The sequence below is a fragment of the Leucoraja erinacea genome, chromosome 5 (assembly GCF_028641065.1).
Source record: "Leucoraja erinacea ecotype New England chromosome 5, Leri_hhj_1, whole genome shotgun sequence".
In the NCBI taxonomy this organism is placed as follows: Eukaryota; Metazoa; Chordata; class Chondrichthyes; order Rajiformes; family Rajidae; genus Leucoraja; species Leucoraja erinaceus.
In genome coordinates, this window is record NC_073381.1 from 93,582,689 (window position 1) to 93,602,982 (window position 20,294).

General features: G+C 45.2%; 1 protein-coding gene across 1 annotated transcript in view; it reads left to right on the top strand.

Moving 5' to 3' along the window:
* The window catches only part of LOC129697686 (dynein axonemal heavy chain 6-like), a 415,092-nt gene that overhangs the window by 125,140 nt on the left and 269,658 nt on the right, over nucleotides 1-20,294 (top strand). Inside the window, exons 19-21 of the mRNA XM_055636395.1 lie at nucleotides 5,229-5,628; nucleotides 8,734-8,921; nucleotides 18,896-19,141. Coding sequence (XP_055492370.1) covers nucleotides 5,229-5,628; nucleotides 8,734-8,921; nucleotides 18,896-19,141 — 834 coding nt within the window. The remainder of the gene's footprint in view (nucleotides 1-5,228; nucleotides 5,629-8,733; nucleotides 8,922-18,895; nucleotides 19,142-20,294) is intronic.

The window sequence follows — 20,294 nt, forward strand, 5'->3', positions numbered from 1 at the left end:
ATAGTAGGTGTGCCAGGACAGTCTTGTTTGCAGATTTTGGGAAGGCGATTGAAACATAGAAACATAGAAATTAGGTGCAGGAGTAGGCCATTCGGCCCTTCGAGCCTGCACCGCCATTCAATATGATAATGGCTGATCATCCAACTCGGTATCCCGTACCTGCCTTCTCTCCATACCCTCTGATCCCTGTAGCCACAAGGGCCACATCTAACTCCCTCTTAAATATAGCCAATGAACTGGCCTCAACTACCCTCTGCGGCAGAGAGTTCCAGAGATTCACCACTCTCTGTGTGAAAAAGGTTTTTCTCATCTCGGTTTTAAAGGATTTGCCCCTTATCCTTAAGCTGTGACCTCTTGTCCTGGACTTCCCCAACATCGGGAACAATCTTCCTGCATCTAGCCTGTCCAACCCCTTAAGAATTTTGTAAGTTTCTATAAGATCCCCTCTCAATCTCCTAAATTCTAGAGAATATAAACCAAGTCTATCCAGTCTTTCTTCATAAGACAGTCCTGACATCCCAGGAATCAATCTGGTGAACCTTCTCTGCACTCCCTCTGTGGCAATAATGTCCTTCCTCAGATTTGGAGACCAAAACTGTACGCAATGCTCCAGGTGTGGTCTCACCATGACCCTGTACAACTGCAGTAGAACCTCCCTGCTCCTATACTTAAATCCTTTTGCTATGAAAGCTAACATACCATTCGCTTTCTTCACTGCCTGCTGCACCTGCATGCCTACTTTCAATGACTGGTGTACCATGACACCCAGGTCTCACTGCATCTCCCCTTTTCCTAATCGGCCATCATTTCGATAATAGGCTGCTTTCCTGTTTTTGCCACCAAAATGGATAACCTCACATTTATCCACATTATACTGCACCTGTCAAACATTTGCCCACTCACCCAGCCCATCCAAGTCACCCTGCAGTCTCCTAGCATCCTCCTCACAGCTAACACTGCCCCCCCAGCTTAGTGTCATCCGCAAACTTGGAGATATTGCCTTCAATTCCCTCATCCAGATCATTAATATATATTGTAAATAGCTGGGGTCCCAGCACTGAACCTTGTGGTACCCCACTAGTCACTGCCCACCATTGTGAAAAGGACCCGTTTACTCCTACTCTTTGCTTCCTGTTTGCCAGCCAGTTCTCTATCCACATTAATACTGAACCCCCAATGCCGTGTGCTTTAAGTTTGTATACTAATCTGTTATGTGGGACCTTGTCGGAAGCCTTCTGGAAGTCTAGATACACCACATCCACTGGTTCTCCCCTATCCACGCTACTAGTTACATCCTCGAAAAATTCTATAAGATTCGTCAGACATGATTTAGCTTTCGTAAATCCATGCTGACTTTGTCCAATGATTTCACCACTTTCCAAATGTGCTGCTATCCCATCTTTAATAACTGATGTTTCCCCACTACCGACGTTAGACTAACTGGTCTGTAATTCCCCATTTTCTCTCCCTCCCTTCTTAAAAAGTGGGGTTACATTTGCTACCCGCCAATCCTCAGGAATTACTCCAGAATCTAAAGAGTTTTGAAAGATTATTACTAATGCATCCACTATTTCTGGAGCTACTTCCTTAAGTACTCTGGGATGCAGCCTATCTGGCCCTGGGAATTTAATGGCCTTTAATCCATTCAATTTACCTAACACCACTTCCCGACTAACCTGGATTTCACTCAATTCCTCCAACTCCTTTGACCCGTGGTCCCCTGCTATTTCCGGCATTTTATTTATATCTTCCTTAGTGAAGACGGAACCAAAGTAGTTATTCAATTGGTCCGCCATATCCTTGTTCCCCATGATCAATTCACCTGTTTCTGACTGCAAGGGACCTACATTTGTTTTAACTAATCTCACATTAACTTTTCACATATCTATAAAAAACTTTTGCAGTCAGTTTTTATGTTCCCTGCCAGTTTTCTTTCATAATCTATTTTTCCTTTCCTAATTAAGCCCTTTGTCCTCCTCTGCAGGTCTCTGAATTTCTCCCAGTCCTCCGGTATGCTGCTTTTTCTGGCTAATTTGTACGCATCATCCTTCGCTTTGACACTATCCCTGATTTCCCTTGTTATCCATGGATGCACTACCTTCCCTGATTTATTCTTTTGCCAAACTGGGATGAACAATTTTTGTAGTTCATCCATGCAGTCTTTAAATGTCTTCCATTGCATATCCACCGTCAACCCTTTTTCAATTAATTGCCAGTCAATCTTGGCCAATTCACGTCTCATACCCTCAAAGTTACCTTTCTTTAAGTTCAGAACCATTGTTTCTGAATTAACAATGTCACTCTCCATCTTAATGAAGAACTCAACCATATTATGGTCACTCTTGCCCAAGGGGGCACGTACAACAAGACTGCTAACTAACCCTTCCTCATTACTCAATACCCAGTCTAAAATAGCCTGCTCTCTCGTTGGTTCCTCTACATGTTGATTTAGATAACTGCATGTAGGTTTAGAAAACTATCCTGCATACATTCCAAGAAATCCTCTTCCTCAGCACCTCTGCCAATTTGATTCACCCAATCTATATGTAGATTGAAGTCACCCATTACAACTGTTTTGCCTTTGTTGCACGCATTTCTAATTTCCTGTTTGATACCATCTCCAACTTCACTACTACCGTTAGGTGGCCTGTACACAATACCCACCAGCGTTTTCTGCCCCTTAGTGTTTCGCAGCTCTACCCATATCGATTCCACATCCTCCAAACTAATGTCCTTCCTTTCCATTGCGTTAATCTCCTCTCTAACCAGCAACGCTACCCCACCTCCTTTTCCTTTCTCTCTATCCCTCCTGAATATTGAATATCCTTGGATGTTCAGCTCCCAGCCTTGGTCACCCTGGAGCCATGTCTCCGTGATCCCAACAATATCATAATCATTAATGACTATCTGCACATTCAACTCATCCACCTTATTACGAATACTCCTTGCATTGAGACACAAAGCCTTCAGGCTTGTTTTTACAACGCTCTTACCCCTTATACAATTATGTTGAAAAGTGGCCCTTTTTGATTTTTGCCCTGGTTTTGTCTGCCTGCCACTTTTACTTTTCATCTTGCTACCTATTGCTTCTACCCTCATTTTACACCCCCCTGCCTCTCTGCTCTTGTACCCATCCCCCTGCCACATTAGTTTAAATCCTCCCCGGCAGCACTAGCAAACACTCCCCCAAGGACATTGGTTCCATTCCAGCCCAGGTGCAGACCGTCCTGTTTGTACTGGTCCCACCTCCCCCAGAACTGGTTCCAATGCCCTAAAAATTTGAATCCCTCCCCCTTACACCATTTTTCAAGCCACGTATTCATCTGCAATATCCTCCTATTTCTACTCTGACTGGCCCGTGGTATTGGTAGTAATCCAGAGATTATTACCTTTGAGGTCCTACTTTTAAGTTTATCTCCTAGCTCCCTAAATTCATCCTGTAGGACCTCATCCCTTTTTTTACATATATCGTTTGTGCCAATATGCACCACGACAACTGGCTGTTCACCCTCCCCCTCCAGAATGTTCTGCAGCCGTTCAGTGACATCCCTGACCCTTGCACCAGGGAGGCAACATACCATCCTGGAGTCTTGTTTACGGCCGCAGAAACGCCTATCTATTCCCCTGACAATTGAATCCCCTATTACTATTGCCCTTCCACTCTTCCCCCCCCCCCCCATGTGCTGCAGAGCCACCCATGGTGCCATGAACTTGGCTGCTGCTGCATTCCCCTGATGAGCCATCTCCCTCAACAGTATCCAAAAGGGTATACCTGTTTAGGAGGGAGATGCCCGCAGGGGACTACTGCACTACCTGCCTATTGCTTTGCTCGCTATTGGCCACCCGTTCTCTTTCTGTCCTCTTACCTTTTACCTGCTGTGTGACCAACTCGCTGTACGTGCTATCCACGACTTTCTCAGCATCGTGGATGCTCCAGTATGAATCCAGCCGCAGTTCCAATCGTTCAATGCAGTCTGCCAGGAGCTGCAGCTGTACACACTTCCTGCAAACGTAGTCACCCGGGACACCGACCATATCCCTGATCTCCCACATGTTGCAGGCTGAGCAAACCACGGGGCCAATCTCCACTGACATATCTTACTCCCAAATTAACTGTATATTAAATATTACAAAACACAAAACTTTATCCGTTAAACTTTACTAATAAATACTGTACACTCGACTCCCAGAATCCTTAACCTGAAGGCAGAAATGTAAAAATGTAAACCCGGTCGGTCCTCTTCCACCAATCAGAGGCTTCCACCAGACTCCTTCTATGGAACGTTGCTGATTTTGGTGTCAGGTCCCTGGGCCTCTGTGAAAGCAAGCCCCGCGATGTATTTTATACATACAGCGCAGGTACTCCTCCCCTCGCACCAACGGCTCCCTGGGCCTTGACGCGGCAACGATAAGGTTGGAGGCTATGAAAGGGAAATGGCCAGAGCTGATGAGATTGGAAACAGTCTGGGAGATAGTGGCTTGGTGTTTACATGTGGGATCATAGTCAAGGAGTAGGTATTAGATGGTGTTTGAGAGCAGGCACCTGGCCTCAGCATGGTAGAGGTCAGCATGCCTTTCCACATTTCCACATTTCACTTCCAATTTAATGGCTACATTTCACCCTATCACAGATATCCCTTTTGTACCTGCCATTGCTCTCCTCGCCTTCTCTACCACTTTGTTTAGTTTAGAGATACAGCGCGGAAACAGGCCCTTCGGCCCACCAGTTCCGCGGCGACCAGCGATCCCCGCACATTAACACCATCCTACACCTACTAGGATCAATTTTTACATTTACCAAGCCATTCAACCTCTGAACCTGTACGTCTTTGGAGTGTGGGAAGAAACCGACGATCTCGGAGAAAACACACGCAGGTCAGGGGGAGAACGCACAAACTCCGTACAGACAGCACCCGTAGTCGGGATCTAACCCAGGTTTCCGGCACTGCATTCGCAGTAAGGCAGCAACTCTACCACTGCACCACTGTGAGGAAATATTTTCCTCTTTCTCAGTTCTTGGGCTGAAACTTGAACTGTTACTCTTTCCCCAAATGCTATCTAACGTGCTGAGATTTTTCAGCAATATTAATTTTTATTTCAGGTTTACAACAGCTGCAGTTTTTTTATTTTTTATTTTATGTTTGATATTGTCTTCTCTGATGGAACTTGGATGTCTTGCGCTGTTAATGTGCTGACAATAGATTGTGAACTATGTTTTGGTCTTTCAGGTGAGAAACCCCATCCTTCTCCTGGCCGAGACAAACCCAGAGAAAGCCATGAACATCACCAATCATCTGATGCTGGCAGTCTCTTCGATTTCTGGAAAGGCACGAACCTACAGCAACTATCACGATCGCTTCTGCAGCATGAGCACCCCAGAGAGCTCCATCAGCATCTCTTTAGGGGTGATGCAGAAGAGGTTGGGAGTGATGAACCGCCAGTCACTGAAATCACTGTTGTCTGAGACCGAGTATGAGTTGATGTTGAGGAAGCTGCTGTGGGAATCTGAGGTTGAATGGCAGAAGCTGTACACTAGCTGGACTAACACCTTATTTGATGAATTGAATGTAGATGCGATTCGAAAGGACGTCAACAGATTCACACAGACAATATACCTGCTGGAAAAAGGTCTGTGACACGCAATTGTGGTGCTGCCTCAGTCATTTGGACGCACTTCACTAAGCATCACATTGTGTGTCTGATGCTAGGGTTAAGAATACCTCTTGGGAGCTGGAGAGGATTTTGGAAGGGGAACGATTCAATTCTGTGATCTATGAGGAGAAGGGAAGCTGGAAATGGTAAAGAGAAGATTTACGAAGATGATGCCAGGACTCGAGGTTCTGAGCTATAGGGAGAGGTTGCGTAGGCTGGGACTCCAATCCTTGGAGTGCAGGAGGATGAGGGGTGATCTTAAAGAGGTGTATAAAATCATGAGAGGAATAGATCGGGTAGATGCACAGAGTCTCTTGCTCAAAGGAGGGGAATCAAGGACCATGGGTTTAAGGTAAAGGGGAAAAGATTTAATGGGCATCTGAGTGGTAACTTTTTCGCACAAAGGGCGGTTGGTGTATGGAATGAGCTGCGAGAGGAGGTAGACGAGGCAAGGACTATCCCAACGTTTAAGAAATCTTTGGACAGACGAGTTTGGAGAGATATGGAGCAAAAGTAGGCAGGTGGGACTAGTGTAGCTGGGACATGTTGACCGGTGTGGGTAAGTTGGGCCAAAGGGCCTGTTTCCACACCATGTCTCTATGAGAAACAATGGTACAGATAGGGTGGCGCAGTGGTGGAGTTGCTGCCTTAAGCGCAAGAGACACTGGTTAGAATCTGACTATGCGTGGTGTTTGCTTGCGCTCCCTGTGATGCACCGGTTTCCTCCCACTTCCTAAAGATGTGTGGGATTAAATTGCCATGAGTGTGTAGGGAGTGGATGCGAAAATGGGATAACATAGAACTAGTGTGAACAGGTGAGAAATAGAGTTGCTGCATTACAGCACCTGAGGCTTGAGTTTGATTCTGACTATGGGTGCTGTCTGTATGGAGTTTGTATGTTCTCCCTGTGAAAATTTGGGGTTCCTCTGGGCGCTCTGGTTTCCTCCACCATTCCAACAATGTGTAGGTTTTTAGGTTAATTGGCTTCTGTAAGTTGACCCATGTGTGTGGGATGCAAAACTGGGGTAATTAGTGTTCTGCAGATCTTTGGTTGGCACAGACGTGGTGGGCCGAAGGAACCATGAAGCATATGCCCACAGATTCTTATAGATAACATAAAAGCTCAGTAAGATGGTTCAAAAGACACATGGGATGCTTTCCTCTATTAACTGAGGATAGAATATAACAGCTGGATTAGTTAGTCGAATCTTGGGAACTGCATTAGTCTTGGTCATAGAATTACAGGAATAAAGTGGTAACACTAGAAAAAATTCAGAAAAGTTGGGTGAGGATGTTGCTGGAACAGAAACGTTTTAGTTGTAAGGAAAAATTGGATTGGCTAGACTTATTTTCTTTGGAACACATACCTCTGAGGGAGAATTAATTGAAGTGTGGAAAATTATGAGGGACCTGGCCGCATGTGTAGGAAAGACCTATTTTGCTTGGCTAACTGATCAAACACAAGGGAGCGTAGATTTCAAAGTGATTTTGTAGGAGGATTACTGAGGTGATGAGGAAACTGTTTCCACCAGGAGGAGGGTAATGTGCTGGAAATGATAGTCTGAAAGGTGATAGGAGTAAAAATCATCATCTTTATAATTTACTTTGACACATTCCTGAAAAGCCATGATCTTCAGGTGTTTTAAGATAGGATTCAGCAGTGAAGATATTTTTTAATTAATTACATATGATGGGCTGAATGGCCATTACACTTGTAAATGATATGTAATTCTATGAGTGCTAAACAATGGCTTCTTATTTCTCCGTTCCTGTATAACCGCAACCCATTAAGGTGCTCATGACAGGGTCAAAAGGATTCACATTTCAGATTTTTATAAACATCTGTAAGGTCTCCCCTCCTGTGTTTCAGTAAGTGAAAGCCCAACCTATCCAATCTTTCCTTGTAGCCACAACACTTGTTAATGTGGTGATCAGATCTATACACACTGCTCGTTATGTGGTCTAACCAATATTTTGTGCAGGTGCACCATAATGTTCCAACTCTTATAATCTATGCCATGGTCTGTGAAGACAAGCATACAAAAACACATATTCTGCTCTAGCCACTTTGTATTGCCACTTTCAGAGAGCAGTAGACTTGCACCCCAAGAACTCTCTGTCCAATAAAGCTCCTAAGGCCCCTGACATTTATTCTACATATCCTATCAGACCTCCCAAAGTGCATTACTTCACACTTGTCTGGATTAATTTTATCTGCCATTGCCTCGCCCAACCTTTCAGCACATCATTGTCCACTTGCATCCTTAGACAACCTTCTTGGCAAATTAATTCCCCACATAGGAAAGCTTACCATTACATTCAGCTACTGTCACCATAAAATAGTCTTTTGATGAAAAGCCCTGCACAGCAATGTTATTGGCAATCTAATGCTCTATTACATAGAAACATAGAAATTAGGTGCAGGAGTAGGCCATTCGGCCCTTCGAGCCTGCACCGCCATTCAATATGATCATGGCTGATCATCCAACTCAGTATCCTGTACCTGCCTCTCCATACCCCCTGATCCCTTTAGCCACAAAGGCCACATCTTACTCCCTCTTAAATATAGCCAACGAACTGGCCTCAACTACCTTCTGTGGCAGAGAATTCCACAGATTCACCACTCTCTGTGTGAAAAATCTTTTTCTCATCTCGGTCCTAAACGATTTCCCCCTTATCCTTAAACTGTGACCCCTAGTTCTGGACTTTCCCCAACATCGGGAACAATCTTCCTGCATCTAGCCAGTCCAACCCCTTAAGAATTTTGTAAGTTTCTATAAGATGCCCCCTCAATCTTCTAAATTCTAGTGAGTACAAGCCGAGTCTATCCAGTCTTTCTTCATATGAAAGTCCTGACATCCCAGGAATCAGTCTGGTGAACCTTCTCTATACTCCCTCTATGGCAAGAATGTCCTTCCTCAGATTAGGAGACCAAAACTGTACGCAATACTCCAGGTGTGGTCTCACCAAGACCCTGTACAACTGCTATTGTCAGTGCTAGACACAGTTTGTTGCGTGATCTCGATTCGTCCTTTCATTGTTAGATTCCTTTTCACTGTTGAGCTTTTCTTTCTCTTTTAGGATTGTCAACAAATAATATAGTTCCTCTTCTGAAGCAGGCAGTATTTGACTTCAAGGAGATGCTACCAGTTATTGTGGCCTTGAGAAACCCTTGGCTGGATTCCAAGCACTGGGAAAGCATTGAATACGCAATTGGGCGCTCAATCAAGGATAAAAACCTCATGCTGGGGAACTTCATGAAGCTCAGGGTAAGACTTGTCATGGAAGGTTCAGGGGGATGCGAGCATGACTGGAACTAGTCGCTGGATGTTGAGCCAATCGTCTCATTGCAGGAGCACACACATTGATGAGACTATGTAGAAACTCATTGTTCTTTTCATTCCCCTTCACTGTTCCTTCATTGAGTGGTGACTTTGATACCATCTTGCAACTGGTGCAGTCCTAGATGAGTGTTTGTTTTCCAAATATATTAAAGTATGGTATTATTTTTAAGTGTGCAGGGGCTGTGAACATAGTTGGCATTAGAGTTAATTGTACTTCGGAGTCACGTGAGTGACTTCGTGAAGAAGCCCGCTCAGGGCGCAGGTGCGGCATTACGCCAGCAAGTGCAACAGCGGCGGCAGCTGGAGTCAGGCTCTCCAGCTGCACTTTAAAAGCGCACGTTCAGGTAAGTGAAGGGTGCGTTGGGAACGGAGCGAGTAGGAGTTGGTTTTGTTTCAGGAAAACATGTCCCAACGTAAGAAACTCGCGACTAGAGCTGCCCGAGCTTTAACTCCGCCAGAGGAGTCTATTCCAGCGGGGCAGCAGCCAGCGGCACTACCGCTGGAACAGCGGTTTGAGATTCCTCAGACCGAGCCGGGCCCAGTCACGCCAGAGCCTACACGGCGGGCTGGGAAAGCCACCCGTAAAACTAACCGGCCGGTCGATTCCGATTCGTCGGAGGAGGACGTGTCCACCCCCAAGCAGGGGAGAGACAGCCGCTTAAGCTGCATCATGCAGCTGCTGGAGGGGATGGTCTACCGGGAGCAGCAGCGCTCTCGGTCAGACAGGACAGGCGCCCCCTCCATGGTGCTGAGTCCGGCACCCCCCTTTGCGACCTCGGACCAGGACTGGGAGGTCAGCATCGGTGACCAGGAGCAGGCTGGTCTGAATATGGGGCAGGCGGAAGGTACCGACAAAGAGCAGGGTGTGCAGGAAGAGCTGCTAGGGGTAGTAACCCGATTCGTTGCTACCCCACGGGTTGGAGCACCACTGCAGCCCAGAATGGCTGCAAGTATAAATCATCTATCTAACAAGCCATTGCAGGAAAAGGTGCTCGCCCAAGTGCTGGACGAGCACATCGCCCCGGACAACTGCGAAGCCCTGAAGGTCAAGAGCCTCAACCCTCAGATATGGGGTAACGTGGGTGGACCTATTCGCACACAGGAGGTTAAACTCCAGCGCGTACTGCGCCTCCTGACGGCGGCGATAACAGCATACGCACGGGGAGTCGAGACCACAGAAATGACAGCTCATCAACAGGATGTCTTGGCGCTCATGTGCACCACGCAATACGAGCTGAACAATCTCAGGAGAGATAACATTAGGCCGGCACTGAATCCTAAATTTGCAGGATTGTGCAAAGCTCCCACTGTAGAGACCGACTCATTTCTTTTTGGAAAAGACTTAAATAAACAACTGAAAGAAATGGAGGAGGCTTCAAAAACCTTTAGCCTCATGAGGGCAACACCGCCAGCACCTATACCGAAGCTCTTCATAACACCAAGGCGGTAGCACACCGCTGCATCCACCAGTCGGCATCATCCATATGCGACTGGTCAAAGCTTGGGGCCGCACTATCCCCAGAAACCTTTTTAGGTCAGGGCCTGCAGCGGACCCCCTGGAAAATGCGCCTCCCCCCAACATCGCCAGCTCGTCGACAGAAAACATCCAAAAAGAGAAAACCTCAACCCCGTCAATAACCATGGAGGTAGGTGGATCTGGTTCCTACCCGCATATTGTGAATAAGGGTGAATTACTAACAGGGGGAAGGTTACACTTATTTAAAAAAGCATGGGGGAGGATCACAGATGATAAATATATACTTAATAGTATTCAAGGTTATAAAATAGAGTTTATTTCGAATATACCGCCAGTTCAACACATGCCTAAGAGGACATTTGTACTCTCCAACAAACAACAACTGGAGGGACAAGCTGAACTGGTAAGGCTTATAAACAAAGGGGTCATAGGAAAAACTATTCATGAACCCTTGGAATTTGTTTCCAACATATTTACCAAATGTAAAAAGGATGGTGGATGTCGCATCATCATTGACTTAACATCCTTGAATGTGTTTGTTAAGTATATACATTTCAAAATGGAAACATTTGCGACTGCTAGACAATTGATTTTCAAAGGATACTATATGGCCAGCATCGATCTCAAAGATGCTTACTATCTAGTACCGATACATAAATATTATAGCAGATATCTTAAATTTATCTGGATGGGGGAGCTTTGGCAGTATAAAGCACTGCCTAATGGGCTTACTTCAGCTCCAAGACTATTCACTAAAATATTGAAGCCAGCCATGGCAATGTTAAGGAAACAAAACCATATAGTCATGGCATATTTGGACGACATCCTCATAGTTGGGAAAACTATGGAATTGGCTGTAGCAGCAGTATCAGCTACAAAACAGCTCCTAGAAACTCTAGGCTTTGTCTTACATCCAGATAAATCCAAGTTAAATCCATCCACAATTATGGACTACTTGGGGTTCACAATTAACTCAGTCCAAATGACGATTACCATGCCAAGGGAAAAAATGATTGCATTAACACAATCATGTGAAAACTTAAAAATAAAGAGAAAGCCAACTATTCGACAAGTGGCAGCAGTAATTGGCAAAATGGTAGCAGCATTTCCAGCTATCCAATTTGGACCTTTGCACTATCAAAATTTGCAAAGAGCAAAGATAATAGCATTAAAATGGCACAGAGGTCATTATGATCGGATCATGACTATACCCCCTGAAGCAATAGCAGAGCTACAGTGGTGGATTCAATATATTTGGCACGGTTATAGTCCTATAGTTATCACTAATCCTACGTTAGTACTCCAAACCGATGCTAGTGCTCAAGGCTGGGGAGCAACTAACTCCATATCCAGCACAGGTGGTAGATGGACTAACTCAGAATCCTCATTACTATCTACACTGGGCTTTAACACTTTGGAAATGTTGGGCGCCTTTTATGGTTTGAAAGCATATGCGTCTGATATGCGTCACTTGCATGTTAGATTAGAAATAGATAATACAACGGTGGTGGCTTATATTAACCATATGGGCGGCATCAAATCTTTATCATGCGACAAATTGGTTAATATGATTTGGCAATGGTGTGTCGAAAGACATATTTGGCTTTCAGCTACCTATTTACCAGGTAAGCTAAACATAGTGGCGGACACCAGGTCACGGAAATTCAATGATAACATCGAATGGATGTTAAATCCTAAAACATTTGCTAAAATTGTAAAGCAATATGGGAAGCCAGATATAGATTTATTTGCATCAAGACTGAATCACCAACTACCAGTCTATGTCGCGTGGGAACCAGATCCGGAGGCAGCAGCGGTAGACGCTTTTACGTTAGATTGGGGAAAGTTTGTGTTTTATGCTTTTCCCCCCTTCTGCCTCATTAGTCGGGTGCTTCGAAAAATCCAGACGGATTCAGCGTCTGGAGTTTTGGTGGTGCCCGACTGGCCTACACAGCCATGGTTCCCAATTCTCCAGGACATGGTGGTGGAAACACCTATGGTATTCCCCAGTCATCCAGGGTTACTGACTCACCCAGTATCAGGCATCAGCCACCCATGCCACAAAGATATGAATCTCCTGGGTTGCAGATTTTAAACCGACCTTACCTGGATCTGGGGCTATCGGAACAAACCATCGCCACCATGTCAGCATCCCTACGGATATCCACGAAGAGGCAGTACCTAACCTGCATCAGAAAATGGGAAACGTACTGCCAGAAAACCGGGATTGCTTATAAAACAGCCACAGTAGCGGATGTTCTGGAATTCCTGGCAGACTTACATCATCGTGAAGATTTGAGCTACAGTGCCATCAACACGGCACGTAGTGCTCTTTCAAATTACCTCAAACCTGCGGGACATCAGGCCATGGGAGCCCATCCGCTGGTGGTAAAACTGATGAGGGGCATATTTAACAGCAAGCCCCCCACCCCTAGATATACAAAAATCTGGGATGTCAGTATTGTACTAACATACCTTCGGGACAGACCACCAGCAAGATCTCTCAGCTTAGAGCAGTTGACTTTAAAAACACTCATGCTCATGGCGCTAGTATCTGCACAGAGGGTCCAGTCCTTACATAAACTTCGACTGGACAACATGGACACTACATCGGATCAGATCACATTCACTATTCAAGGTCTGATAAAACAGTCCAGGCCAGGAACATCCAACACGCTAGTGGCATTCCGGGCATACCCACTAGAGCCACGATTGTGTGTGGTGACCCACATAAATATTTACATAGACACAACCCATAACATCAGAGGAAGTGAGAGAGCCTTATGGGTCAGCCACAGGAAACCACATGGCAGGGTAACAAGTCAAACCATTTCAAGGTGGTTGAAACAGGTTTTGGAAGCTGCTGGAATTAACATTAATCTATTTAAATCTCATTCCACCAGGGCAGCATCCACATCATCGGCGGCCAGAATGGATGTGCCTGTGGACTTAATCCTCAAGAAAGCAGGATGGTCACGGGAAGCCACATTCCGAACATTTTATAATAAGCCGTTGGTGGAACCTGATATATTTGCAGTCAGCATTTTAGAAACTGCAAATGTTTAATTTAAAGCCCGGGGGAGCTATTTTTCTTTTGTTATTGTTAATAAATACCGTTTTGTTTTCAAAACAGATTCATTGGTTGATTACAATAACACTTCCTTCCTCAAGAGCTTTCGGTAGTGAGTGTATAAAACTGTTACACGGTTTGAAATCACAGAGCTTTGAAATCTTCACGAAGTCACTCACGTGACTCCGAAGTAAAATAGTAAGATTAAACGAGAACTTACCAGTTTGAAGTTTGATCTGTATTTTATGAGGAGTTACGATGAGGGATTACGTGCCCTCCGCTCCCACCCTCATTACATGGATCAAACCGATAAGCTGATGTCTCTTTGTTCTTTACTATGTTACTTCAAATACGTGTCTGTCTGTGATTCCACACCGCTGCTTGGAAGCATGCCGCACCTGCGCCCTGAGCGGGCTTCTTCACGTAATCCCTCATCGTAACTCCTCATAAAATACAGATCAAACTTCAAACTGGTAAGTTCTCGTTTAATCTTACTATTATGGCGCATATGTAAGTGCTAATGAACAGGGAGACTTGCTGGGGCATTTTAGAGAAATGCTGGGACTTTTCATTTTAGAGAAATGCTGAGACATGTTCTAGAGAATCACATTGCTCCGGATTAGATACCATTTAAAGATTAGACCAGGTAGGGTTGATGGATTTTCTTCCCAAATTAACATTGGAATTAGGTGAGTTTTTACAGCAACTGGTGTATCCTTTGCCCTTTATGTTTATAATAATGGACCAGCAATTGAACTCTGAGTTTGGTGGAAGTGATGATTGAGGATTTTCAGTAAAGGGACAAATAACAGAACCATTTATTTTGTGGTGATTACAGCGAGTAATTATAGTAACCTTGGTGAGACAGCTGACATTAGGTCACACTTTGGTTTTTATTCTCTCCCCCTCCTATGAACTGACCCTAGGATCGAACCAGCAGTGATCCAAATGTGACACAACTTCTGATAAATTACCAATTGACCATTCCCAACTGTAGTCATTTTCTGGCTGAGGTGAAACTCCTAAAGAGTGCCCAGTGCGACTTTCCCTTCATCCCTATACAAAAACGTATAGGGCGATTTTTTAGGTGACTGCTGGCGACTGTCAAGTCGTAGCAGGTCGCTGAAACACCGGCGACTGGAACGGCGACTGTCAGAGTGGAACACACACACACACACACACACACACACACACACACACACACACACACACACACACACACACACACACACACACACACACACACACACACACACACACACACACACACACATCCACACACACACACACACACACACACATATCCACACACACATATATATATACACACACACATCCACACACGCATATATACACACACACAGACACACACATCCACACACACACACACACACACACACACACACACACACACACACACACACACACACACACACACACACCCACCCACACACATCGCTTCCTTCACCAGCCTGTTAGGGGGTGAAGGAAGCGGGGGGAGTGCTGTCTGAGTGCTGTCTGAGTGCTGTCTGAGTTAAATTCACACGGTGCAAAGCCATTGTGATACAGACTCAGGATGAACAGGAACGTTGGTGCTGTGACTAAGACAGTGAAAGCACTGTGTACGGGAAGGGTCACTTAAGTCCTTTGAGAGAGGCGGAGGGGGGGGGGGGGGGGGGGGGGGGGGGAGAAGGAGTGGAGACAACTTTTAAGAAGCCAGAGACACGTGGCTGTGAAGCTCGGTGGACATTAACATTACCGGTCGGTTATCCTTGGTTCTGAAAACTACTGCTTACTTTTTTGAAATTCACCGGGTCAGTACCGGCTACAACCTACGACAACCTTCGACCTCCTGGCAACCCACCATCACTGCACCTACAGCACAAGAATTCTCCCTACTCTCCATGGCCGACAAAATTCTGGTCGCCGCTAATTTTTCAACATGTTGAAACCGCGACTAGTTAACAGAATGCGGGAACTGCTCACCATCATGCAGGTGAATCCCCGGCAAACTCTGGAGAACATGTGGTGACCTTGTGGCGACCTCATAGTTTCCTGTAGTCGCCTAAAAAGTCGCGTAAGTGGGACAGGCCCATTACACCCCTCCTCCCCACACCCCCCCCCCCCCCCCCCCCCCGTCACCCTGCCCCAGCCCGAGTTAACAATAATTATGGGCCTGTCCCACTTAGGCGACTGCAGGAGACTATGCGGTCGCCACATGTGCGCGGGTGGTTGCTGGGAACTAGTCACGGCCTCATTATGGTTGCCGCGAATTTTTGAAAAATTAGCGCCGACCAGAATGAAGCCGCCATGTACAGTAGCGAGAATTCTCATGCCGTAGGTGGGTCGTCAGTAGGTCCCAGTAGGTTGCCAGGAGGTTGAAGGTTCTCGTAGGTTCTCGTAGGTTGTAGCCAGTGCTGACCAGTGAATTTCATTGGCTCATCGGAAAAAAAAACGTCAGCAGTAGTTTTCAGAACCAAGGATAACCGACCGGCAATGTTAGATGTCTGCGAGCTTCACAGCCGTGTATCTCTGGCTTCTTAAAAGTTGTCTCCACTTCTTTCTCCTCCCTCCTTCTTGCTCCCTCCTTCTCCCCCCCCTCCCTCCTCCCCCCCCCCCCCCCCCTTCACACCCCCATTCCCCTCTTTTAAAGGACTTACCATACACTGTGCTGTAGTCGTCTTAATTACAGCACCAACCCTCCTGTTCATTGCGGTGTGTGTCTGTATCACCTTGGCTTTGCACCGTGTGAATTTCACTCAGACAGCGCTGCCCCGTTTGCTTTGTCCCCGCCTGCATAACGGAAGGAAGATGTGTGTGTGTGTGTGTGTGTGTGTGTGTGTGTGTGTGTGTGTGTGTGTGTGTGTGTGTGTGTGTGTGTGTGTGTGTGTGTGTGTGTGTGTGTGTGTGTGTGGTGGGTGCGTGCGTGTGTGGGTGGGTGTGGGTGGGTGTGGGTATGTGTGTGTGGGGTGTGTGTGTGGGGTGCGTGTGTGTGCGTGTGTGCATGTGTGTGTGCGTGTGTGTATGTTCCACTCTGAAAGTCGCCGTTCTAGTTGACGGTTTTTCAGGTGCCTGCTGCCGACTTTTCAGTCGCCTGAAAAATCGCCTAAGTAGGACAGGCCCATTAATCCTCCTTCTTCCTTATCTTTGTCAACTGTTTGATAAAATTGTTAATATTACAGTCAAAATTCAAATATAATCACCAGGAGTATAACAGTTTCAGTCATAATTATCGAGTACACTCTATTTCAACAAGAAGATTTTAGGTGTGAAGAAAACTCCAGGGAATGGCACATTCATGATGGGGTGTATTCTAGGTGAGGAAATAAACACTTTAAAATCTTCACCTTAAATCTGTAGCTAAACCAAATTAACAGACAATATTGCATGTCAGCACATTTAAGGGCTCCAGCTGTGCAAGTTTTAGGCCTCTGTGGACAATCAAATCAACAGATCATCAGACACAGCTCTCTTATGCTCGATCACTTTCTCTCAAGTTTGATAGCTTGTTGCATTAGGACAGGATACACTTTTCTACTGGTCAGTTTCTGGAATTATGGGCATAATGTTTCTTGTTGTACAGTAGTCACTCCGTCTTGTTAAGATAGGGTTAGCCACTCTTCATGTAAATGTGGCTGCTCACTATTACTGATTTTTTTTAAACCACTGTTTATTTAATTTACCAAATATAAACCCTGCCACTATTGTGGAGGGCTTTGAACAACAGAGAACAACAATCATTTAGTTTAGTTTAGTTGAGTTTATTGTTGTCACGTGTATTGAGATATAGCGAAAAGCTTTATTTTCAGTTCTATCCCATTAACCATAGCCAGAATACAATCATACACAAGTAAAATAATGGAATGATTGTAGTGGATAATAGTAGATCCTCTTCTGGACTGCATGCAAAGAGTTGCTTTGTTCAGGTGCATCTTGCAACTTTCAAGTTTCAAGTCTCTGAAATATCAAGTCTGATCTTGGCTTAAAGAGATATGCATTTCTTATTTCCTCACGTTAAGGCTTTGTTTCCTGGCAGCACTGCATTGATGATGTAAGGGTCAGTCTGGCTCAGTGTCGTGCTGTCGGTTCCTTTCATGGCTGCCAGCTGCTGCAGGCTGTGCTCACCCAGCTACTGTGTATTGCCTTTGGCAGCTGCCTCTTCTTCCATGGCCAATGCAACCATGCTGGCTTTCCCCTCTATGACAGGCTGAATGGTATGTTGCTCGGGGAATCCACCGAATCAACATATTATGCAGGGATTTGTATTTATTGAAGAGATTACATGAGGCAGATGCATGGGCTCCAATTGAACCTGCAACCTCTTGTCTTAGAATGTTCTCTATTGAGTCAAGCTGAACATGTCTTTCACTGTTTACTGTAACAAGGAATGGTTATGGTGAATGTTCTTCCTGAAATCATAATGAGGAGTTGATAAACTGAATATAAGATGCCTTGAGCTGAATATTTTGTTTTATATTCAGGTTTGAACTCGTATTAATGTTTTGAAAGTGGATGTGAAATTTGATTTGAATACAATGGTGTATCCAAGTCAATGGTAGAGCCCTGTGGAAATGGTGTAGATTGGAGGGCCTTAGGAGTACGAGTCTTTTGTTCTCTTAAAGTGGCATGCTAGGGAGACAGGGTGGTGAAGAAGACTTTAGGCATATTGGCCTTCATCAGTCAGGGGACTGAGTATAGAAGTTGGGTTTCATGTTTTGTTATGTTGCAGTTGTACACTACTTTGGTGAGGAAGCACTTGCAGCATTGTATTCACTTTTGGTCTCCCAGCTGCAAGGAAGGATACCATTAAGCTAAAGAGTGTGCAGAGAGATTTATGAGAATGTAGCCAGGACTCGAGGTCCTGCAACAATGGTGAGGCTGGAAAGTGTGGGAGACTGAAAGGTGATCTTATAAAGGTGTATACAATCATAAATAGAATAAATGCACATTTTCCCCCAGGGTTGGAGAGTCAAGAACTAGAGGACATAGGTTTAAAGTGAGAGGGGAAGATTTAATAGGTACCTAAGAAGTCAACTCAGCTTTGAACATATACAGAACAAGCTGTCAGAAGAAGTGGTTAAGGCAGGTACAATACATGTAATTTGGACAGGGAAATGGATAGGGAAGGTTTCGAGGAATGTGCTTCAAAAATATGTAAATTAGATTAGATTAGATTACCATCTTGGTTGACATAGACACGTTGGGCCAAAGGGCCTGTTTCCATGCTGTATGACTCCATGATCTATAAAAGGGTATCTAACTCCAATCACTGGATGTGAACTAAAGAACAAATATGTGTAGAACATGCAAATGCGATTCCAAGCTGCCTACCACTTTTCTCATATCTTTCAGGTGTTCCATCATAAGGAGATGATTGTTAATATCTCCAGTTTAGCCACCAATGAAGGCACTCTGAGAAACATGCTGGAAAAAGTCATTAACCAATGGAATCAAACCAGCTTCAAACTGGTGAGCCACCAGTTCGAGACCTTCAACGTTCTGATCATCGGGTCAACTGAAGAGATCATTGCTCAGCTGGAAGAGAGTCAAAACATCATCTCCACCATTAAGAGCTCCCGCTATGTGGGACCTATTGAGGTATTCACTCATTTGAATGAACAGATATTGCCTATGTCTATCAATGAGAAGCCATTTGTTTTAAGTGGGAATTCGTCATTGCCATGAAACACACATCATAGTTGCCCCATCATAGTAGAGGACATGTGCTATTTGTTGCCTGAGGGAGGCAGGATTCTAGTGTTCACTAATCAATGGATAGGGGAAGCTGCAGGTGGTTGTAAGCTTCTGGATGAACTCTCCTGCCAATCTTCATCTTGCAAGGGTGGCACAGTGGTGCAGCTGGTAGAGCTGCTGCCTCACAGCGCCAGGAATCCGGATTTGATTCTGACCTCGGGTGCTGTCTGTGTGGAGTTTACACATTCTCCCTGCGACTGCGTGGGTTTCCTCTGGATGCTCTGATTTCCTTCCACATCCCAAAGATGTGCGAGATTGTAGGTTAATCGGCTAATATAAATTGTCCTGAGTGTGTTGAGAGTGGATAACATAGAACTAGTGTGAATGGGTGATCGATGGTCGGCGTGGATTCAGAGGGCCAAAGGCCCAGTTTCCATGCTGTATCTCTAATAAAAAATAAAAAACACTTGTCTCTACTGGTCACCTTTGTGCATTAGAAAGGTCCAAGTAACCCAACGAGACATAATCTGTATATTTAAAGAGAGAACCCTCACTGCAATTTGTTAAACTGATGTGGAGCATCAACAGGACATTCTGTGCCCAATTTAAACATTTATGCTGCCCAGTTTGTACGTATTAGCTCTTTACACTTTATGTAACAAAAATGAGTGGCACAGGGAAATTCAATCTGGAGATCTGCACCCCATAGTTGAAGGCATAGATGTTGCAACATATCAGCATATTCACAATAAACCTTGACAAACAAGCCCAAAAGTTGCCTCTGGATTGGGACATACCTGATTTGTTTTGATGGACAAAATGGAATCTTTGACAAGTGTTCCTCAACAGATTGTGGGTGTATCTTCTTATTTTGCTTCCATGTGATAGGGGACTGGGGGGGGGGGGGGGGGGGGGGGGGGGGGGGGGGGGGGGGGGGTGTGGAGTCATGATGAAGAATCATAGTCATACAGCGTGGAAATAGGACCTTCGGCCCAAGTTGCCCATGCCAACCAAGATGCCCCATATACACTGGTCACACCTACCCGCGTTTGGCTCA